Source organism: Hyperoodon ampullatus, assembly GCF_949752795.1.
Source record: "Hyperoodon ampullatus genome assembly, chromosome: 1".
NCBI lineage: Eukaryota > Metazoa > Chordata > Mammalia > Artiodactyla > Ziphiidae > Hyperoodon > Hyperoodon ampullatus.
Genome location: NC_136914.1, coordinates 16610639 through 16630187, shown reverse-complemented (window position 1 = coordinate 16630187; position 19549 = coordinate 16610639). Strand labels below are relative to the sequence as shown.

General features: G+C 40.0%; 1 protein-coding gene across 2 annotated transcripts in view; it reads left to right on the top strand.

Moving 5' to 3' along the window:
* Window positions 1-15113, top strand: part of DAPP1 (dual adaptor of phosphotyrosine and 3-phosphoinositides 1) — a gene marked incomplete at both ends in the record, with an annotated part of 60840 nt that extends 45727 nt beyond the window's left edge. For both annotated transcript variants that reach the window (XM_079700306.1, XM_079700307.1), the window contains 5 exons: window positions 7659-7706; window positions 9325-9387; window positions 10815-10900; window positions 13479-13566; window positions 15045-15113. In XM_079700306.1, coding sequence (XP_079556432.1) covers window positions 7659-7706; window positions 9325-9387; window positions 10815-10900; window positions 13479-13566; window positions 15045-15113 — 354 coding nt within the window. The remainder of the gene's footprint in view (window positions 1-7658; window positions 7707-9324; window positions 9388-10814; window positions 10901-13478; window positions 13567-15044) is intronic.
* Between the last annotated feature and the right edge of the window lie 4436 nt (window positions 15114-19549).

Below are 19549 nucleotides of genomic sequence, written 5' to 3'. Positions count from 1 at the left end.
GGCTTTCGTTGTTCTCCTCAGTCCGTTTACGTTTGTTCTGGGAGCTGTGACCCTGCAAAGATTCTTCTCCAGCACCCTTTTCCCTTCATCATGCGCAGCGCTCGCCTATCCTTTCCCTCTTCCTCGTTGGCTACATGCTCTGGTATAAGACATCTGGATGTGTGCCGATGATAAAGAGGACAACACCCAAATGAAATCTCAAGAAATAGTTCTAGACGGCAACCATTATGCTTGAAGATGTTCAGTTACAAATTATGTTAAAACATGCGTGACCTTCTTGTCTTTGCAGTACTTTCTCTACCCCGTCAGCAGAGACAACTCTCCTAAGAAGTAGATTTGCCATGGGACCTCCCTGCTTAACATCCTTCGGTGGTGCCCACTGTCTTCATCCGCCTGGAACCTGCTCACCTCTCTGGCCTGACCTCATGCTCCTCCTACCCTCACGCTATGGACTCCACCTGTCTCCACAGCTGTTCTCCTCCTCCCCTCCCTACATCAGAAATGCTGCCAACACTGCTACTGTCCTCTCATCCTTAGAGACTTGCATCCGGGATCAGTCTCTTCCAGGAAGCCTTCTTGGACCCCTCTTAGCTTCCTCTAAAATGCCCCTCCTCTGTGCACCCTCGGCTCACCTTTACCTGGAAGCATCATACTGGGGGCTGACTACCTACAAGCTGTCTGCCCTCTCCAGGAGCCTGACACTTCCCGGGACAGGAATCATAGCCTGTCTTCATAGCTTTATAGCCTAGCCAGGTTCACGACATATTACATTGGTACTATGCTACATCTACTCAAAAATAAAAATTCTGGAAATTGGTTGAGAAAGATGTTTTAGCTTTGTTAGAGTTAGAAGGGCAAGTATAAGACCTCAGAACTAGAGAAATTTAGGAAAGCAAGACAATAAATAGTCCCAAGTCAAAACGGACCAAAGAACACATTAAGGTCTACCCTCTAACCAATTCTTTGTTTTCCAGTCGACGGGACTCTTCCTAACCTTCCTCTTTACGATCCTTACCCCACCACCCATCACTTTAACAGTGTTTTTATTTGTACTCTCAGTTAAACTTTACATTCTCATCTGTTACCTTCCCCTAAAGATCTCCACTCAAGGTCAATGGAACCATACCCTACTACGTGCATCATTTTTCAACAGTAAAATGCAGATAAGACCTAATTTGTGGAGTTGGTGTAAGCATGAGACACAGCATACTGAGGTAGATACAGCCCTCTTGAGATCAAATTCTGCAAGCCTTATTGCTTACCTTCTATGCTCGCTCCAGGTATCAGATGGATCCACCTGCCCAAGTATTCAAATATGAATATACACAAAAGGTTCTGTATAATGGAGTTTTTAAAACAGTGATGAGTGGATAGTTGAAAATGTCTGCACTCACACTGCATAATGAGAGGTCCATGAATTTATTGTGTATTGATATAGACAGAAAACTATAAAGGTTTTCTAGTGGATTTTGCAGTCACACTATTCCTCACTAAGGAATGATTGATAACTGGACCAGCCTGCTGGGGAACCAGTTCTAGTCTGATTAGAAGCTCTTGTCCCTTGCTGAGCGCAAGAGTTCACAGCCTTGATTGATTACTCCCATGCACATATGATACTGCCCCTCCACCCCAACCTGAGAGCTCTGAGGGCTTCTAGACATCTGCCTTCTCCTTTGGGGATGGGGTTTTTGCACAAGTTCTGGCAGTGGAGGAAGAGGATTAAGTGCTATTTACAGGAAAAAGAACTTGCTTAAAGTGAAAATGAAAATAAGTGTCTTATTGCTGAGAAATGTAGATGTTTCTGCAAAACTGCATTTGGGGAAATTACGATTTATATATTTTATACACAACATAGGATCGGGCTTCTGAGATAGGATGAAATTTAACTGATTCATTTATTTAACAAACTTTTAAAAAAGTGCCTACAATGCACCCAGGACTGTTTTAAGCACTGGAGAGTTGGGAATAAGTTAGGTTCTGCCCTCACTGAGCTCACACTGTAGTAGGGGGACCACAGACAATCATCAATAGAATATTATAAACCCAGATACTAACAGGTCATAAAAAGAAAAAGTAGGATAAGGGGAGGAGAGGGAAGCAAGGGAGGCCTCTAGGGGGAGGTGACGTTAGAGCAGAGGCTTCACAGAAGGGAAGGAATGACTCAGGTCAGGATGTAGAAGAGCATTGCAGGCAGAGATCAGGACAAAAGCCTCGAGATGGGAACTAAATTGAGGCTGTTTAAAGACTAGTAAGAAGATCTAGCAACTGGCATGAAGTAAGCTAGAGGGAAAGTGGTAGGAGATGAGATTATTGGGGTGATGAGGGGTCAGATCATGTAGCCAATGGAGTTCTCAAAGCGCAGTGCCACCCAGCTGAGTGTTTGGAAATTGATGAGCATTTCAGTTGTCACAATGCTCTGGAGCACTGCCAGCATTAGTGGGTGTCTGGAGCTGTGAAGGGTCTGGGACTTTACCCTCTTGTCAGCTAACAAGTTCGCCTGCCACAGTTTCACAGGTGTTGAAAGACAAAAGGTTTCTGCTTGTCTGTCTTTTCCTCTGAAGGGAGCACTATTTCTATCTTTTCAGGCTGTCTGCTATACAAATATGCTTTAAAAATTGGTGTGGGACAAAGGGCTGTTGGTGCCTTGCTCATAAGACATGGAGAAACACAAGAGACCCCTGGAGAATTTTCCAACAATGGGCAGGGGTCATGGAGGCTAAATATCCCACAACACATGATGAAGAATTACCCAAAATGCTAATTGTCCCTTCCTTACACAACACAAAGGCCTTGTAGGATAAGGTAGAGACTTAATTTTTTTTCTAAGCGTTGATTAAAAAAATCATGGGAGTTTGAGTAACAAAAGTTGTTTAAGTTTTAAAATTTTTTAAAGGATAATTTTCACTACTAAGTTGAAAATGGAGTCGGGGCAAAGTTGGAGGCAAGGAGACCAGTTAGGAGGCTGTGACAACCGTCCTGGTGAGAGACCAGGGTAGTTGAAACCAGAGAGGGGAATAAGGATAGTAGTTAGAACAGGAGGAAGGCATAGAACTGGTCAACTTCACGATGTGTTTCAAAGGTAGAAGAAACAAGATTTACTGATGTATTGAATGTAGCGTGTGAAGGAATGAGCAACGGAGTAAACACTCCTGCTGTTTACTGAGATGGCTGAGATTGTGGAGGAGTGGGGGATGGGAAGGAGGTGTCGTTTTGGACCTGGGGACTGCAAACCACCAGTTAGTTATGTTAGTAGAGTTTAAGGGAGATAATATATGTCGAGTGCTTGACATAGACCAGAGCTTATCTCAAACGTTAGCTCATTAGCTTCCTTAGCTTCCTTTTTGTGGTATTTGACATTTTTAAGAACTCTCTTCCTCTAAAAATTCTGTTTCCTTTGCTTCTGCAACCTCTTTCTGTCTTTATTATGTTATCTTTTCAGCACATTTTACAGTTCCTCTTCTTAGACACCTCCCTTGCATGCTGGCTTTTCCAGTATTCTGTCTTTGAAGCTCTTCTTACAGTTTTGGTGTCTATCCTAGTCTTTCTCCAGAATAAATATATATATTTTGTTAACTGCACAAGGTCATGTTTGGTTTTGTCCATTTAAACATTATCACACAATCCTATTCTAAAAGACAAATGCTCATTAAAAACAAACAAAAATAAAAACTCACAACCTTAATAACCTAGAAGATTTGTCATTTAAAGAAGGTTTAAAAGGAAAAAAAGGGGGTGGCAGAAGAGGGATTTTCTTACAAGCTTTTCAGCAAGTGTCACATTTTCTCCTTAAATGGGAAGGATTTCAAAACAAAGGTGAAATGTCTTAAATAGAAGTATTCATAAAAAGGAACTTTACAGAATTGTCAACAATATTAAGACAACATTGACTAACCAGTTTCATTATGGCATCTTCCCCCACTCTTCACTGTAGAGTTATAATATGCTTGTTTAATTAATTATATATTGTGAACATCTTCCACGTCATTACATAGTCTTCTAAAACATCATTAAAACAAATTCCTTAACATTTTATTTGGGTATATCATAATTTATTTTGTTAATTCTCTATTATACTTTACACACTATTTTTTTATTTTCAATAATTGCAAAGTTATAGAAAAATTGAAAGAACAATACAAAGAAAGTAAATTCCCTGCATGATGCCATCACCCCAGTACTTCAGTGTGTATTCCCTACACACAAGGACATTTGCCTCATGACCACACGGAGCCATTCAAATGAGGAAATTAACATTGATACAGCACCATGGTCCCATCCACAGATCTCATTTAGGCGTCACCAGTTTTCCCAGTAAGGCCCTTTAGAGCAAAAGGATCCAATCCAAGATCACAAGTTGCTTTTATTTCTCCTGCCTCTTGAGTATTTTTCACTCTGGAACACTTCTTCAGTTTTTCCTTGATATTGTGACTTTGACGCTTCTGAATATTAAAGACTAATTATTTTGAGAACTGTTCCCCAACTTTAACTTACCAGCTGTAACCTTGTGATTAGATTTGGGTTTTGCATTTTTTTGGTAGAAATACCACAAAAGTGATGCTCTGCACGTCTCACTGCATCTTGTCAAGTGGAACACGATTTCAGTTTGTCTTATTCCAGTGTGTTTGATGACTTAATTAATCGGTGTCTGCCAGGTTTCTTCACTCTGAAGTCATCTTATTCCCTTTGTCATTAATAAATATTTTGGGGGGAGATTATTTGAGACTAAGTAAGTATCTTGCTCCTCATTAAACTTTTATCCACCAATTTTATCATCCATTGATGTTTCTTGGCTGCTTTAATTATTACTGTGATTGTTGCCAAGTGGTGATTCTGTGGTTGTCTTATTCCTTTTACATTTATTGACTGTCATTCTACTGAAAAGAAAAGCTTTTTATTCTTTGAATTTATCCAATTATTTTTATATCATGGGTTCTAATCATGACTGTTATTATTTATTTTCATCCCTCAAATTTCCCCAGTTTTGGCCAGTAAGAGCTATTTCCACATGACTTTTTGTATCCATACAACCTCATAATTCTTTGAGAATTTTCTTAATTTCTGGTACAGCAAACTGTTCCAGGCTTATCTTGTACTTTTCTTGTATCCAGCTCTACAATTAGCTGTTTCTGGAGAGTAGTACTTTAGAAATCCAGATCTGGTTGCTACAATTGCATTATTAGCAGAATGTCACTCCCCCAGCCCACTCTGAGAACAGAGCTAGGGAAAATATGTATGTCTATACATATGTACACTTACCTATATTGCTGTCTGTGTTTCTTTCTAGTTCTATCTATCTATCTATTTATCTATCTATCATCTATCATCTATCCATGGGTTTGCACCCATACCTCCAATCCTACTCCAGTTCCACAAGGCTTTTTTTTTTTTTTTTTTTTTTTGCGGTACGCGGGCCTCTCACTGTTGTGGCCTCTCCCGTTGCGGAGCGCAGGCTCCGGATGCGCAGGCTCAGCGGCCATGGCTCACGGGCCTAGCCGCTCCGCGGCATGTGGGATCTTCCCGGACCGGGGCAAGAACCCGTGTCCCCTGCATCGGCAGGTGGACTCTCAACCACTGTGCCACCAGGGAAGCCCCACAAGGCTTATTTTAATTTCTTCACTTTTCATAGTTGTAACTCTCTTTCCCCACAGTGAGGAACATGGATTCCATTACCTTCAATACATTCACTGATTTGTTGATCAGTCAAATGTAATCAATCTCCAATTGCAGCCAGGCAGGAACCCCACTGCCTGTCTACTTTCACTCCCTCCACTACTGCAGATGCCCACGTAGCCTGACTTGGCTCTGAAACTGTGCCCTGGCTGGCACCTCCACGCCTCTGGGGCGGAAGCCCTCCTCGCCCTGCCAGGCTTCAACGCCTGGCACCGAGCTGCCACCCCCGCCATTGTCCCCACAGATGCCCTCTGTTCCCTGATTTGACTCCACCCTGTGTTAAGGTGCACCAGTGCCCTGCACACACTCACAGTGATGCCTGCCTTGCTTCATCCCACCTGATGGCTTTGGACTAAATTTAAGGCAGGTAGGGAGGCAGGTAGAAAGGAGGGTAGGCAGGCTAATGCTTTATTTTTAAAATATTTAGGTTGTGTCCAATTTGGGGCTATTATAAACATCTTTCTTATTACAGATCATATATTTTTAAAAACATAAATCTGCTGTATAGTTGTTTCCTTTCTTACCTCCTGAGGCCATGAATAAAATTGGTATTCTCAGCTTCTTTCTCTGCAAACTTCTATTTATCTATCAAAGCCTTAGAAAGATACTAGACTTATAATATATTGTTTGGATGGAGGTAAGATGGAGTGAATAGCATATCCCTTAGTAAGATTTTAGTAAATAATTCTATCAGAGTCTTCTATGAAACAATTTACCCTGGATTATTTTGCCTCTGCAGACTCAACAATCCAAAATGTTAATTTTTTTTTCTATTTCCATAATATAATACCCAAACCCAATTCAGTCAGTTCAATTTTTTTAGTGTCCAAATAAATCAAGCTGATTATTTGATATCAAATTCACCAATATTATTTAGCATTATTTAAATGAACGCCTGGGAAGTTCATCCTTACTTAAATGCCATAGAACTGTAGAGGAAGTGGTCATATATTATTTCTAGTTTTCACTCTCTTTGTTGTTCCTCTTTTTATTTGGTAGGGAGAATTCGCCTCAGGGAAACATACTCTAGAAACTCCCAGGAAAAAAACATTGACATCAACAAGTCATTTCCCAGTTTTTATTCATTTTTTCTTACTAATATAAGATATATTATGACATTATATTAGAACATAACATCTTACCAGGAATTTAATTTCTTTGGAAATTTATGAACTTGGAATATTTTTCATCTGAGGGTCCTGGTTTTATGCAAATTTCTATTCACACAGTTCCCTACCATTCCTTACATTTTGTAGGTGCCAGCTAAGTGTGTAATGTTGTTGTTACTCTGGAATTAATGATGAGTGAGTTAAAAGGAATGACTCATTCTCACTTCAAATCCCTTTTGGATGAATCCAGTGTAAATAAATCTGCACTCATGAAAATCTGTTCCATGGACTATAGCTCTCAAGAGGCGGTCTGCAAAAAAATTAAAAGGGGGTTTAAAGGAGAATTACATGATAAAATAAATGTTGAAAATGCTATTTCTAATGTTCCTTCTTTACAATTCATGAAGCATATTAGCATAAAACAGACTCCGGGAGGTACAGAAATCCTTCTTTGAAGGATTAAAATCCTTCTTAATCCAGAGTTTCCCAGGTACTGACCCCATGTCAGTGTGTGTGGACATATTTATGTGCATAACACCCCACCAACAATGCAAGCAGCTAGGATGCACACACACAGTTTGCCCAATGCCGACTTTTATGAGTGGTATGATGTGGCTGATTGTTTGCAAACTGCGAACTCGTGTTAGAGGAGAATCTGTCCATTGTTGCCTGTTGGTACAGAATCACGCCAGATGATCTGGTCTGAAGACAGCCTCTCACAACACAGGGAGGATTTTCAAGTGCCTAGATGAAAACTGAGAGGCAATTACTTAAAGATCAAAGGCAAACTTGTGTTTCATTTTAAAATAGGACAGAAATAGAAAGACAAAAATAAAGTTGTGATAGTTCTGGGCTTCACTTGTTTCGTTCTTTTTTCAGCTGGGCACCAAAGAAGGTTACCTCACCAAACAGGGGGGGCTCGTCAAGGTAAGGAAGCACGTTGCTGCCAGCCACAAAGAGAGCACGTCATGGGGGCTCAACCCTCATTTGGACTTTTTTAAAAGCAGAACCTACTTATTTTGACCCAGTTATAATATTTACCTGTTTCCAGAGTTTATCTTTATGGCCAATATTAGTCAAAATTCTGGAAAATGACTTGACTATTCTTTGGCAAAGCCAAATGTATGAGAATAGCCTACATTTACTACCCAAGAAAACATATAATCCTTTTGATGCAATGATTGAGGGTGAAAGTAGCAAGTTAACTCAAGCACATATCTTGGCTTTTTAAGATTTTTTGACAAAAAAGAAGTCAAAATTGGATGAAATGTTTACCTAACAGTAGGCCCCAAAAACCCCGTCACCGACATGAATGTAACTATATTATAAAATCCCAAAGAAAACAAAATGTAGGACTTTACTAGTTGGGGGGGGTATCCTCTATTTATGTGATTGTACCTTTAAAGTTACTCTATTTCATTTTCACGTGCCAAGAAGACCTTCCTGGAATGTGTCTGTTCTTTCCCATTTTAAGAGTCAGGACACATGGGGCTTCCCTGGTGGCGCAGTGGTTGAGAGTCCGCCTGCTGATGCAGGGGACACGGGTTCGTGCCCCGGTCCGGGAAGATCCCACATGCCGCGGAGCGGCTGGGCTCGTGAGCCATGGCCTCTGGGCCTGCGCGTCCGGAGCCTGTGCTCCGCAACGGGAGAGGCCACAACAGTGAGAGGCCCGCGTAACGCAAAAGAAAAAAAAAAAAAAAAAGAGTCAGGACACTTAACCTCTCAAGGATACTGGCCTGCTTGAATTTAACCTAAGTATTTAGTTATTTGTGTCCCTACTGGACTGGATGCTCCCTAAGGAGAGGAAGTATTCATGTTCATAGCATTATGTTTAAATCCAGTTACTTCCTTTAACTGGGAACATTGCCACCCAACATCATTAGTGTTCTGTTAGTACATAAGAAAGAGGCAGTGGGTAACAACTGTTTTTCCACCAATGTCATGGAATTCTTAGGCAAGGTTTAGAATAGCATGAGGTTGAGCTTCCTAAACCTCAATCTGCTTATTTGTAAAACAATGATAATAATGTTGGGCTGGCCAAAAAGTTCGCTCGGGTTTTTCCCATAGGATAGTAGAAAACTGCGAACGAACTTTTTGGACAACCCAGTATTTGGCAATGTATGGGGATTGGCTATAATGTATATAAGCCTCCAAGGATAGTATGTAGCCCTCAGTAGGTGCTGAACAATGATATCTATTTTTATTATGGAGTTTTATTAAGATTATTAAGTCTTATTAAGATGGAAATTTCAGCAGTTTGTTATAAATCACCTTGAATGTTTATGATAGGTTATTTCTTTTTACTTGTTTAAAAATGTTGATATCTTTGCCTTCGTTGTGAGCTTAATGCATGGAATCATTTGAATTTTTGAAACTTTAAAATTTTAAGTTTTATTTTGAAAGTTTTTCCCTCAGAAACAACACCGCAAGAATATTTTATTGTATCTAATCTTTTAGGTATTTTTACAACAAAAGGAAATTATCTAGTTCAAATATTGTGGTCCTGTATTCAAAACCTACATGTTTTAATTTTTTTTTTTTTCAGACCTGGAAAACGAGGTGGTTCACTTTGCACAGGAATGAACTAAAATACTTCAAAGACCAGATGGTGAGAAACATGGTTATATATTTTCCCTTTAAAAATGAGCCCTGTATCACTATGGAGGACAATATGGAGGTTCGTTAAAAAACTACAAATAGAACTACCATACGACCCAGCAATCCCACTGCTGGGCATATACCCTGAGAAAACCATAATTCAAAAAGAGTCATGTACCACAATGTTCATTGCAGCTCTATATACATTAGCCAGGACATGGAAGCAACCTAAGTGTCCATCGACAAATGAATGGATAAAGAAGATGTGGCACATATACACAATGGAATATTACTCAGCCATAGAAAGAAACGAAATTCAGTTATTTGTAGTGAGGTGGATAGACCTAGAGTCTGTCATACAGAGTGAAGTAAGTCAGAAAGAGAAAAACAAATACCGTATGCTAACACATATATATGGAATCTAAAGAAAAAAAAAGTGGTTCTGAAGAACCTAGGGGCAGGACAGGAATAAAGAGGCAGATGTAGAGAATGGACACGGGGAGGGGGAAGGGTAAGCTGGGATGAAGTGAGAGAGTGGCATGGACATGTATACACTACCAAATGTAAAATAGATAGCTAGTGGGAAGCAGCCGCATAGCACAGGGAGATCAGCTCAGTGCTTTGTGACCACCTAGAGGGGTGGGATAAGGAGGGTGGGAGAGAGATGCAAGAGGGAGGAGAAATGGGGATAAATGTATATGTAGAGCTGATTCACTTTGTTATACACCAGAAAATAACACAACACTGTAAAGCAATTATACTCCAATAATGATGTTAAAAAAAAAAGCCCTGTAGATGAAATGTCTGCCTTCAAAATCCCTGAAATTTTCTTATGAGCACCTGAAACATCCTATAAACGACTGGAGATGTGAATTCTTGATTCCTGATATGAGCAGTGTTCTTTTGCAAAGACGAGATGTGTACCGCAGACACGGCTCTCTCAGGCTGGCTAACCTCTAGCTCACTGGGGACATCATTTCCTCCGTCTAAGGCAATGGAATTGTTCTCTTGCCACAGTATTAACTGTCTCTTGCAGCAGTGTCCCCCTTTATTAAAAATATGTCTATTTCTCATGCCGATTTCATTAAACAAATTTAAAATTATTTCATCTCTTCTCATCTCTCCTACACAAAATTTCTGAGTAAGTGGATGTTTAAAAACATGGGAGACAAATATGACTCCCTTCCACGTGTTAAAAATCCATCTCCACCAAATTTAAATTTACAAAGAAAATCTCTTCCTAATGTCCAGTTTCATGAAAAGCCAATCCCCAGATGAGCATGTGACTTCCCTTAGGAAGGTTTTCTATAATCAGTCCCCGTAGTGCAAGGAAAGTTGACAGTCGCTCATAGTGGAGACTTGTTAGGGGAACAAGTGATGTACAGATTTGTATGTGTGCTCTTATGATGACACGGTTTGCCCTTTTATTTTTTTAAGTCACCAGAACCAATTCGGAGCCTAGATTTAAGAGAATGTTCGGCTGTACAATTTGATTATTCACAGGAAAGGGTGAACTGTTTTTGGTAAGTTGTTTTATAAAGTAAATGTTTTTAAAAGCCTTCTTGCCAGACAGTTTAGCAGAAGAATAAAAAATTGTATGTCTTAATGTGTACAAATGTTCTGATCTGAGGCAGGTGGGTTTAACCGTCACACAGGGCATGTATGTCAGAAGGGTTTTCAGCCGAGTGTGACATAATACCTCATTTAAAGTGACTTAAACAAGTAGGAAAATCTCCTGGGTATAATTGCTTAGGTTGTACACTGCACAAATAGGATGCCATTCACATCTTAGACAGCTTTTATTCCCTTGAGGTGTTTTATTCAATTTCAATTACAACTTTGTTGACTCCAACAATGAGTGATTTGTATAATGATGACAATTCTGGCAGCTGGCACAGAAGTGTTTTGTTCTGTCACAATCAGTATATCATGACAATTTTCTAACTGGGAGAAGTAAAGTATCTTGAGAAAAGAGTGTCTTATTTCCCACCAACTTTTATTTTAAAGTTTTCAAACATACAAAAACTGAAAGACTTATATGCCCATAGACCCTTCACCTAGATGCATCAATCATTAATATTTTGCCATATTTGCTTTATCTCTATCTATTCACTTTTTTTCCCCTGAACTAGTTGAAAGTAAGTTGCAGACATCATGGCACTTTATCCCTGAATACTTAAATTTGCATCTCCTAAGAAAAAAAAAATCACCTATAGAACTACAATACCATTGTCACACCTAAGAAAATTAACATTAACTATTATTAATTAATGATTGTATAGTATCAACCAATAATGGAAATCTTTTTAAAATTCACATAAAGGTAGCATATGAATTAACAGGGGTTTATATTTCTCATATAACAAGCAATTGGGAGATAGGCAGCTACCTTGACAAGGTCAGGTGCAATGTCTCGACAATTCTCTTGGTCTTTTCCTCATGCTTACTACTTCAGGGTCCAAGAGAGCTACTGTAACTGTAGGCCTCACATTTTCATGAAAGCCATAAAGAAAGATGCTGGGATGGTATTAGCCAGGTCTGCCCTTTGTATCAGGAAAGCAGACATTTTCCCAGAAACTCTTCTATCAGATTGTTCCTCATCTCATTGGCCAAGACCAAGTCCCATGGCCATCACCAGCAGCAGAGGAAGCTAGAAAACAGTATAGTACGATCATAAGTGGCTCTGACTAATTATAATTTATCACCTGGGGTTCTGTTAGCAAGAAGAAAGGAAAAATTATCTGTATTAACAGGCAATTAATCATGTCCCTCCCAGGGAGGACCAAACAATGACAATTCCAGCAATTGGTTCTATACACAATATCACACCTCCCCCCCCAGCTCCTCCTCTCTCTACTCACTTCCCAACCGGACCTCACGTCAGGGTTTACCTTTTATACACAGGGACTTACCTCTTGTCTATTCAACATTAATTACTGGTATAACCAGATGTGCTGCTTTGGTTTTAGGATATAGAAACCCTTCTGATTTCACTTTAAGGCTTTTTTTAAAATTAATTTTTTATTTTTGGCTGCATTGGGTCTTTGTTGCTGTGCGTGGGCTTTTCTCTAGTTGCGTCGAGCGGAGGCTGCTCTTCGTTGCGGTGTGCGGGCTTCTCACTGAGGTGGCTTCTCTTGCGGAGCACGGGCTCTAGGTGCTCAGGCTCTAGTAGCTGTGGCACGCAGCCTCAGTAGTTGTGGTTCGCGGGCTCAGTAGTTATGGCTCACGGGCTCTAGAGCGCAGGCTCAGTAGTTGTGATGCATGGGCTTAGTTGCTCTGCGGCATATGGGATCTTCCCCTACCAAGGATCAAACCGGTGTCCCCCGCATTGGCAGGCGGATTCTTAACCACTGCGCCACCAGGGAAGTCCAAGGCTTTTTTTTTTTTTCCTTTTTCACAAACAGGACAAAAAGATTTTTAGTGTTTGGCATCTCAACTCTAAGGACAGGAGGTGTGGGCGAGATATAAGTCTGACGATTTTGACTCTATAGCCAGAGACAGTCAAAGGAGGAGTTAACTCTATTCCTAGAACAGTCTTTCATGCCAGTAGGCAAGTTTGTCTTCCCTTCAGCAAAGATTAACTCATGGCCAGAAGTGGGCAAAATAAATAGTTGAAGAGATTTATTGTCCTTTTCCTGCCCTGAAAAGTTAAAACTGCCTTCATCCACAGAGGGCCGGGTCATCCTCGCTGAAGTCAGCTAACACAAATGAGCTCCTTCAACAAACTCTCTTATCTGTCTTGCTTGTTCTTTGAATCATAGCACAAGTTCTGAGTCATTTAACAGATCAGCCGAATAAACACATGTGTATTCAGTCTAAGACATGAACAATAAAATGATCTGGGGGTGACCTGGATCTGGTTTTTTTCTTTGGACTCTCATTAGAAAATACAAATCTGGCCTGTAAGACTAATATGAATCTGCAGCCTCAACATTTCTGCGTTTGCTGGCAGGACTAGCTCCATATATACCAACTCCTCAAGTTCTCACCCAGGTTCTTTGTCAATTCTTTTTCCCCTTGGAATACTCTAATTAGTGCTCAACTAATAGATGTTCAACCAACTATCTGGAGTGTCTTACATTCTTTCTTTTGTCTTATCAGCTTAGTATTTCCGTTCAGGACATTTTATCTCTGTGCAAAGACAGGAGTAGAAGCTGACGAGTGGATCAAGATATTACGCTGGAAGTTGGTGAGTTATTCATGTCTCTGGATACCTAGTACTCAGAAATCACATGTTGATGATTTCAAACATATTTCTATTGAAAGCGTCAGACAACCCCCGAGAACGGACGGGAGGTCTACTTGCAGGCTTACGGAAGAGTCTGTTCATTCTTCTGGGATGTGGAAGGGATGGAGAAAGGAGTAAAAGAAAAAGAACGAAGATGCACTGGAGTCTCAGCCCCAGAGCCTAGCCTCGCACCCTGGTGTCTATCAGGCTTCCTTTAAGTGTGTGGGCTGGTCCAAGTTTGCCTGGAGGAGGACATGTGGGACCAGAGGCCAGACAGAGGAAAGCGGACATATTTCTATAGTAGAAAATCCTTTTATTTTGTCAGAGAAGGAGGCTTGCCAGAGAGACTTAGCTTAATGTCCAGTGTAAGCGTTACTTTGCGCCAGTCAAGGACAAAAGGTGTGTTAATTTATCTGCTTTCTATGTACCTCCCAGGAGGAAGACAAAGGGCTTATAACAATTTACTATACTAGTCTCGGGACTTCCCTGGCGGTCCAGTGGTTAGGACTCCGTGCTTCCACTGCAGGGGGCACGGGTTCAATCCCTGGTTGGGGAACTAAGATCCCGCACGCTGCATGGTGCGGCCAAAAAAAAAAAAAAAAAAAAAAAATGTACTAGTCTCATGCATTTTTTGTGTGTTTGCAAGTTAGTGAGTTGTTAGCCAAGAACTTGTCCTTAAAGCTTTCTCAAATTTCCTATAAATACCATCTTGAAACCCTTCATGTTTTCAACTATAGACAATTATTCCGAATTTTTAAAATGAAATTAGCTGATATATACAATCTTATTGAATATTCCTTTCTAAATACTGGGATTTTTGCTTTTGGTTATCTTTTCAGTTTGAGATCCAAAGCAATATACCGCTCATTCTGAGACAGTTCCAATGTGTTTGATATTCAATGGGGAAATACTCTGCCATATGAAGCTTTTGCTCAAATATGAATCATTTTTTATTTCTCCTATTTTGTAACTATGCAAGTGACACAATTATTATAGAAAATTTAAAGTAAAAATATATCAAATGCACATCCTTTCAGACTTCTCCCTCTGCAAATAAATATTAAAAACAAAATTTAATCATTCTGTAGTGCTCTTTACTTGCTCACTCCATTAACAATATATCATGAACATCTTTCCAAATCAATAAATTTAGACCTATATCTTCATTTTGATTCGTTGAATAGTATTGCACTTTTCGGATTACTAAAAGTATTAAGCCAGTTTCCAATTTGTGTATGTTTTAGCAACCACTTTATAGTCTCCTGAGAAAAATACAGAAAACCAGAATAAAACTTGGGGAGGAGGGGACATGATAATTAATTTGTAGTTGCACGGTTTTCTTACTAGTCAGCATTTCTTATTTAATATTTGTTAAAAGCCGAAGTTTGTTATCTTAAAGTTGCTCAATAATAAATACACGTGGGTGTGCTTTCTTGCAGTCTCAAATAAGAAAACAGCTTGATCAAGGGGAAGGCACAATCCGATCTCGGTCATTCATCTTTAAATAGACAGACCTTCCTCAATGAGGGATGCCCTGACCCAGGAGCAGGGTGGAATGTTCCTGATGTTGTGATCCACAGCAGGTTTCAGATGAAAGCTAAGGATTTTTCTGTAGAAACAAATCGAAAGCAGATGCGGATTTGGACCTTTCAGACGACACCACATTTGCTGACTCACAGAAAACTGCTGTCCTTCAAGATCCTGCCATGTCCCTGAGAACACCGAAGGCTCCTCGTTCTGATGGAGACGGATGAACCCCTGCGACCAGGTGTGCTCGATCTTAGAACACGCGACGGGAGATGGTTTTTGTTTTCCCTCATTGGCCCCAAGCTGGTTGACATTAGTTACCCAAAGTCCCACTCTGCACCAGGGTCAACACATCTGACTTCCAGGTTGTGCTATTATCCAGGAAGGAAACAGCTATATATGTAGCCCGAGGTTGACTGCTTTTCAGAAAGTGTATTGAGATAGCAAATGTCCAAGATGGGGGCAGAGCAGCAGTGTTGTTTTTACTTTTTTTCCCCTTTATACAAAAAACAAAACAATTTCCAAAACTAAAATGGAAAATGTTTGTAGTATTTATTTTCTCTTTGTAAAAGGCTCAGATATCTACAGGGCCCTTTCTCCCCCTCTAATGATAAACCTGTGAGAACTAAATCTCCTATGGGCTATTGGGTAAGATGATAAGGATAATGGAAGGTACAATCGTAAAAAAGCATCTCTTTTAGTCACTTTTGGGGAAATGCTTTAAAGAGTGAGAAAACATAAATTAAGAAGAGTGATAAAGTAGTAACTTGTAGTTTAATAATAATTATCACAATTATTATTATAACAATAGAGCACTTGAAAGCACTAAGTTATCTTCATCCAACACTTCTCAAACAGACTGAAAGAAACTTTTCAAGCAGAGTGTGTTATAACAATCCCTTCCCCAGAGTGAGAGGGAGGTATTGGCCCAAGAGAAGAAAGACGTACCTTACACTGCACGGAGCACCCTACGCCTTATTCAAGAGCAACTTCTTTTGTCTATTGAGGGAGTAACACTAAATCCACATGCAAAGGGTAATGCTGTGTTTGTTACACAGCGTTTTCAAGCCAGAACAAGGGGATTGAAATAGGGGGATGAGATACTGGCATCCAGAGCACCTAAATAGATTTTAACCCCTTCTATTATCTTTATTAATACTGCTTTTTTAGACTGAAGTTTGAAGGGAGACAAAAGTGGAGGAAGAACCCATACAAAAAGGTTGTGGAGCAAAGCTATGATATGACGCTGCTCTTGCAGTCCAAAGGGCTACCTTGTTGAATACACTTCTTCTGTTATTTAAACATCTAGGACTCAGAAATTACATTAAATTTTTGTATGTTTCAACAAGGTTTTAATGTATTTTGTAATGTTTGTATCATACGCAATAAAGCAAATGTCAAGTTAAAATGTATTGTGTCAAGTTTGCAAAGTAAGGAGTTAGACATAAATCTTCACTGAGACGTACAGTTTTGTTTTGTTTTCTTAGATCCAAGGGTGTTGTGTAGGTAACGTTGTTTTTATTTTTTGTAAAATATGTCATGTTTATTTACATTCTTTGGTTATGTTTATTAAAAACAGCATGATTTTGCTGTTCCTGTAATATTTTGCTATTAAAGTGTTTTTAATAACTGTAATTTAAAAGAAATATAACCAATTAATATCATAAATAGCAATGAAGAGTCCACTTTGGTTAGACTATGAGCTGCAAAGGATTGAAAGATTCAGAGCTGAAGAAATAGTCCCGGTCCTCAAGGAGTTTTCAGTTGAATATGGAAAAGGTAAGAAATACAGCCATGATGACGTATAGAAGTAAATACGATAAATAGTGCAAGTGAGGCACACAAAGCTATATGATGGAGTGGGCTTCAGCTGGGATAAAGCCATTTTTTGGAGGGCCTTGACATGAAAAGGGCGATCTAACATACACCATGCAATTAGTACTACCCCAGATGCTTTACCTGCTCTCGGCAGCCCTGAAAAGTGATCATGACTTCACCCCGAGAGATCTCAGGGAAGGGCCCTAGGACGAGGGAGGATGATTTGTGCCAAATCGGAGTGGGGTTGTTTGGGAGAATAGCTGTCTGTGTCAAGCTCTGTCACTAACAGTATGTGCTCATCATAAAGTACCTCAAGACACAGCCGAAGGATTAGCAGTTATTCTCAGAATCCCCCCAACCCCGGGAAAATCTTGCCCCGCGGAAGCACTGCTGCCTCTGGACCAGGGGAGCGCCCCGCTCAACGGTAAGATGGCTGTTACTGCCTCGGAGGGAAACCCGTCCCTATTCCTGGGCCACTGGAGAGGAGGACACTCAGCAGGCCACAGCCCTCTCTTCCAGCCACAGGGCACTCGGGAGACTGGGTTCTTTGGTCCTTCCCTCTCACTCACACTTGGGATGCAGGTCAGGGAGTTACACTGAGTCCCTGTTTCAGGCAGAGAGCAAGAGAATTCTTACAGGGTGAACATAAATTCTACTTCCCTCCTCTACTGCTACTTCAGGTCAACTGCAGCAAACTTGTAGTTTTGCCAACGCCTTCCCAGCCACGTTGAGCCTACACTCTGCTCACCACGATTCAGGCTGTCTGGGCATGACGTCGAGCAGAGCTTCTTAAATTACCTGTGGAAAAGGGCCAGATTTTTTCTTTTAAAATTTATTTCCTATCACAGACTTGGAATTTGTAAAATCCAGTAAGTTATCAGAACACTGAAGTAAAAATACAACTATCACAATCCCAGTTTTTAAATCAAATTCAATAGACATAGTATGTATGCTGTTTTTTAAACCCTTAAACCTCAACTTCTGTAACTTATTTTGTACTAACAGAAGAGCCCAGTCTGTGGACATTTCAAGTAGGCCTGGCTAGTGGACAGCCACGTAAAATAAAGCAAGAGCCTTCTTGAGAAAGAATTCATCTTGACGCTGCTATGAAGGTATTTCAGAGATGTGCTTAATAACATCTACAACCCCCTGAATTTCTATAAAAGAGGTTATGCTCCATAACATGGGTGGGGCTCATTCAAGCAGTTGAGAGGCCTCAAGAGCAAAACTGGGGTTTCCACGGGGAAGAAATTCTCCCTGTAGACTGCAGCCTCAGCTCCTGCCTGAGGTTTTCCAGGCTTCTGGCCTGCCCTGCAGATTTGGGGCTTGCCAATTTCCAAAATCAGGTAACCAGTCCCTTGAAATAAGTCTAATTCATGTATATCCTACTGGTTGTGTTTTGGTGATACAACTTTCTTTCCCAAATACCTCATCACCATTTTATTATAAATTTTGTTGTTTGCTGAAATATTTTATTTAGTTAATTTTAATTTTATCACTTTTGGATAGTTAACAATTCAATAAGTAAAGTTTACAGTGAAAAGGGTCACTCCTGGGAACCCTGTCCCCCAGGTACCTAGCTCCACTCCATGGAGGCTACCCATGTTACCACGTTCTGTGCATCTTCAGAGATACCTATCATATACAAGCAAATAGGAACATACATCTACATTTTTTCTTCCTATACATAAGTTGTAGCATAGCACACAGTTTCACACCACGCTTTTTCTTCTGAACATTATATGTTTTGGAGATCATTCCATCTCAGTACCTAAAGTCTTCTTCATTCTTTTTTCCATTGGGCAAATGTAGCAATTTCTTTAACCAACCCTCTATGATTAGGGTGAACATATAATCTATCTAAAGTGGGACCCTTCAGAGTTGAAAGGAGCACTAATAATTACACCGAGAACAGCAGGTATAAACTGGCATTGTTACAAAAAAACCCACAAAACAGGTCACCTCTTCTATGATGGATACTTGTTTCCAATCCTTTAATGTTACTAAATTACAATGACTGTAAGTGTATACTTTTCACACATCCATATGCATCGGTAACATGAATATCTAGAAGTGGAATTGTGGGCTTTTGTGTCAATTTGACTCAACATGGGGTGCCCAAATTAAATATTTTGTGTCTGTGGGTTATCTTTCTCTGGAGAATCCTAATACATTGGGTGAAAGGTTATGTGCACTTGAGTTTGGTAGAGCACAGAAATATGATGTACACTGTGCTCCTTAGAATTCTGCTAGTGAATGGTGCACAGTAGGTGCTCAATACCAGGTACCAGTGACAAACTCTGATTGTCAAAAATCCTAGGAGGAAGTTAACAACCTTGAATGATGGACTGCATTCCTGAAAATGAAAAGCACATGCTAGAACTGTGATACCAATTTCAGAGATTAAATTAGGCTCATGGATGAGGTTTATTTTCCAACTGACAGTTTATGTTAGGTAAAACGGTCTCCAAACCAGACGTGAAACAGTCACTTATTCGTGTGGTTGAAAGAGTGAATTAAGTTAATTATAGTCTTCAAACGTTTGAAAACAGTCTGGTGGAAAAAACCTACATAGTGCTCAAACTGTACTTTTAAAAAT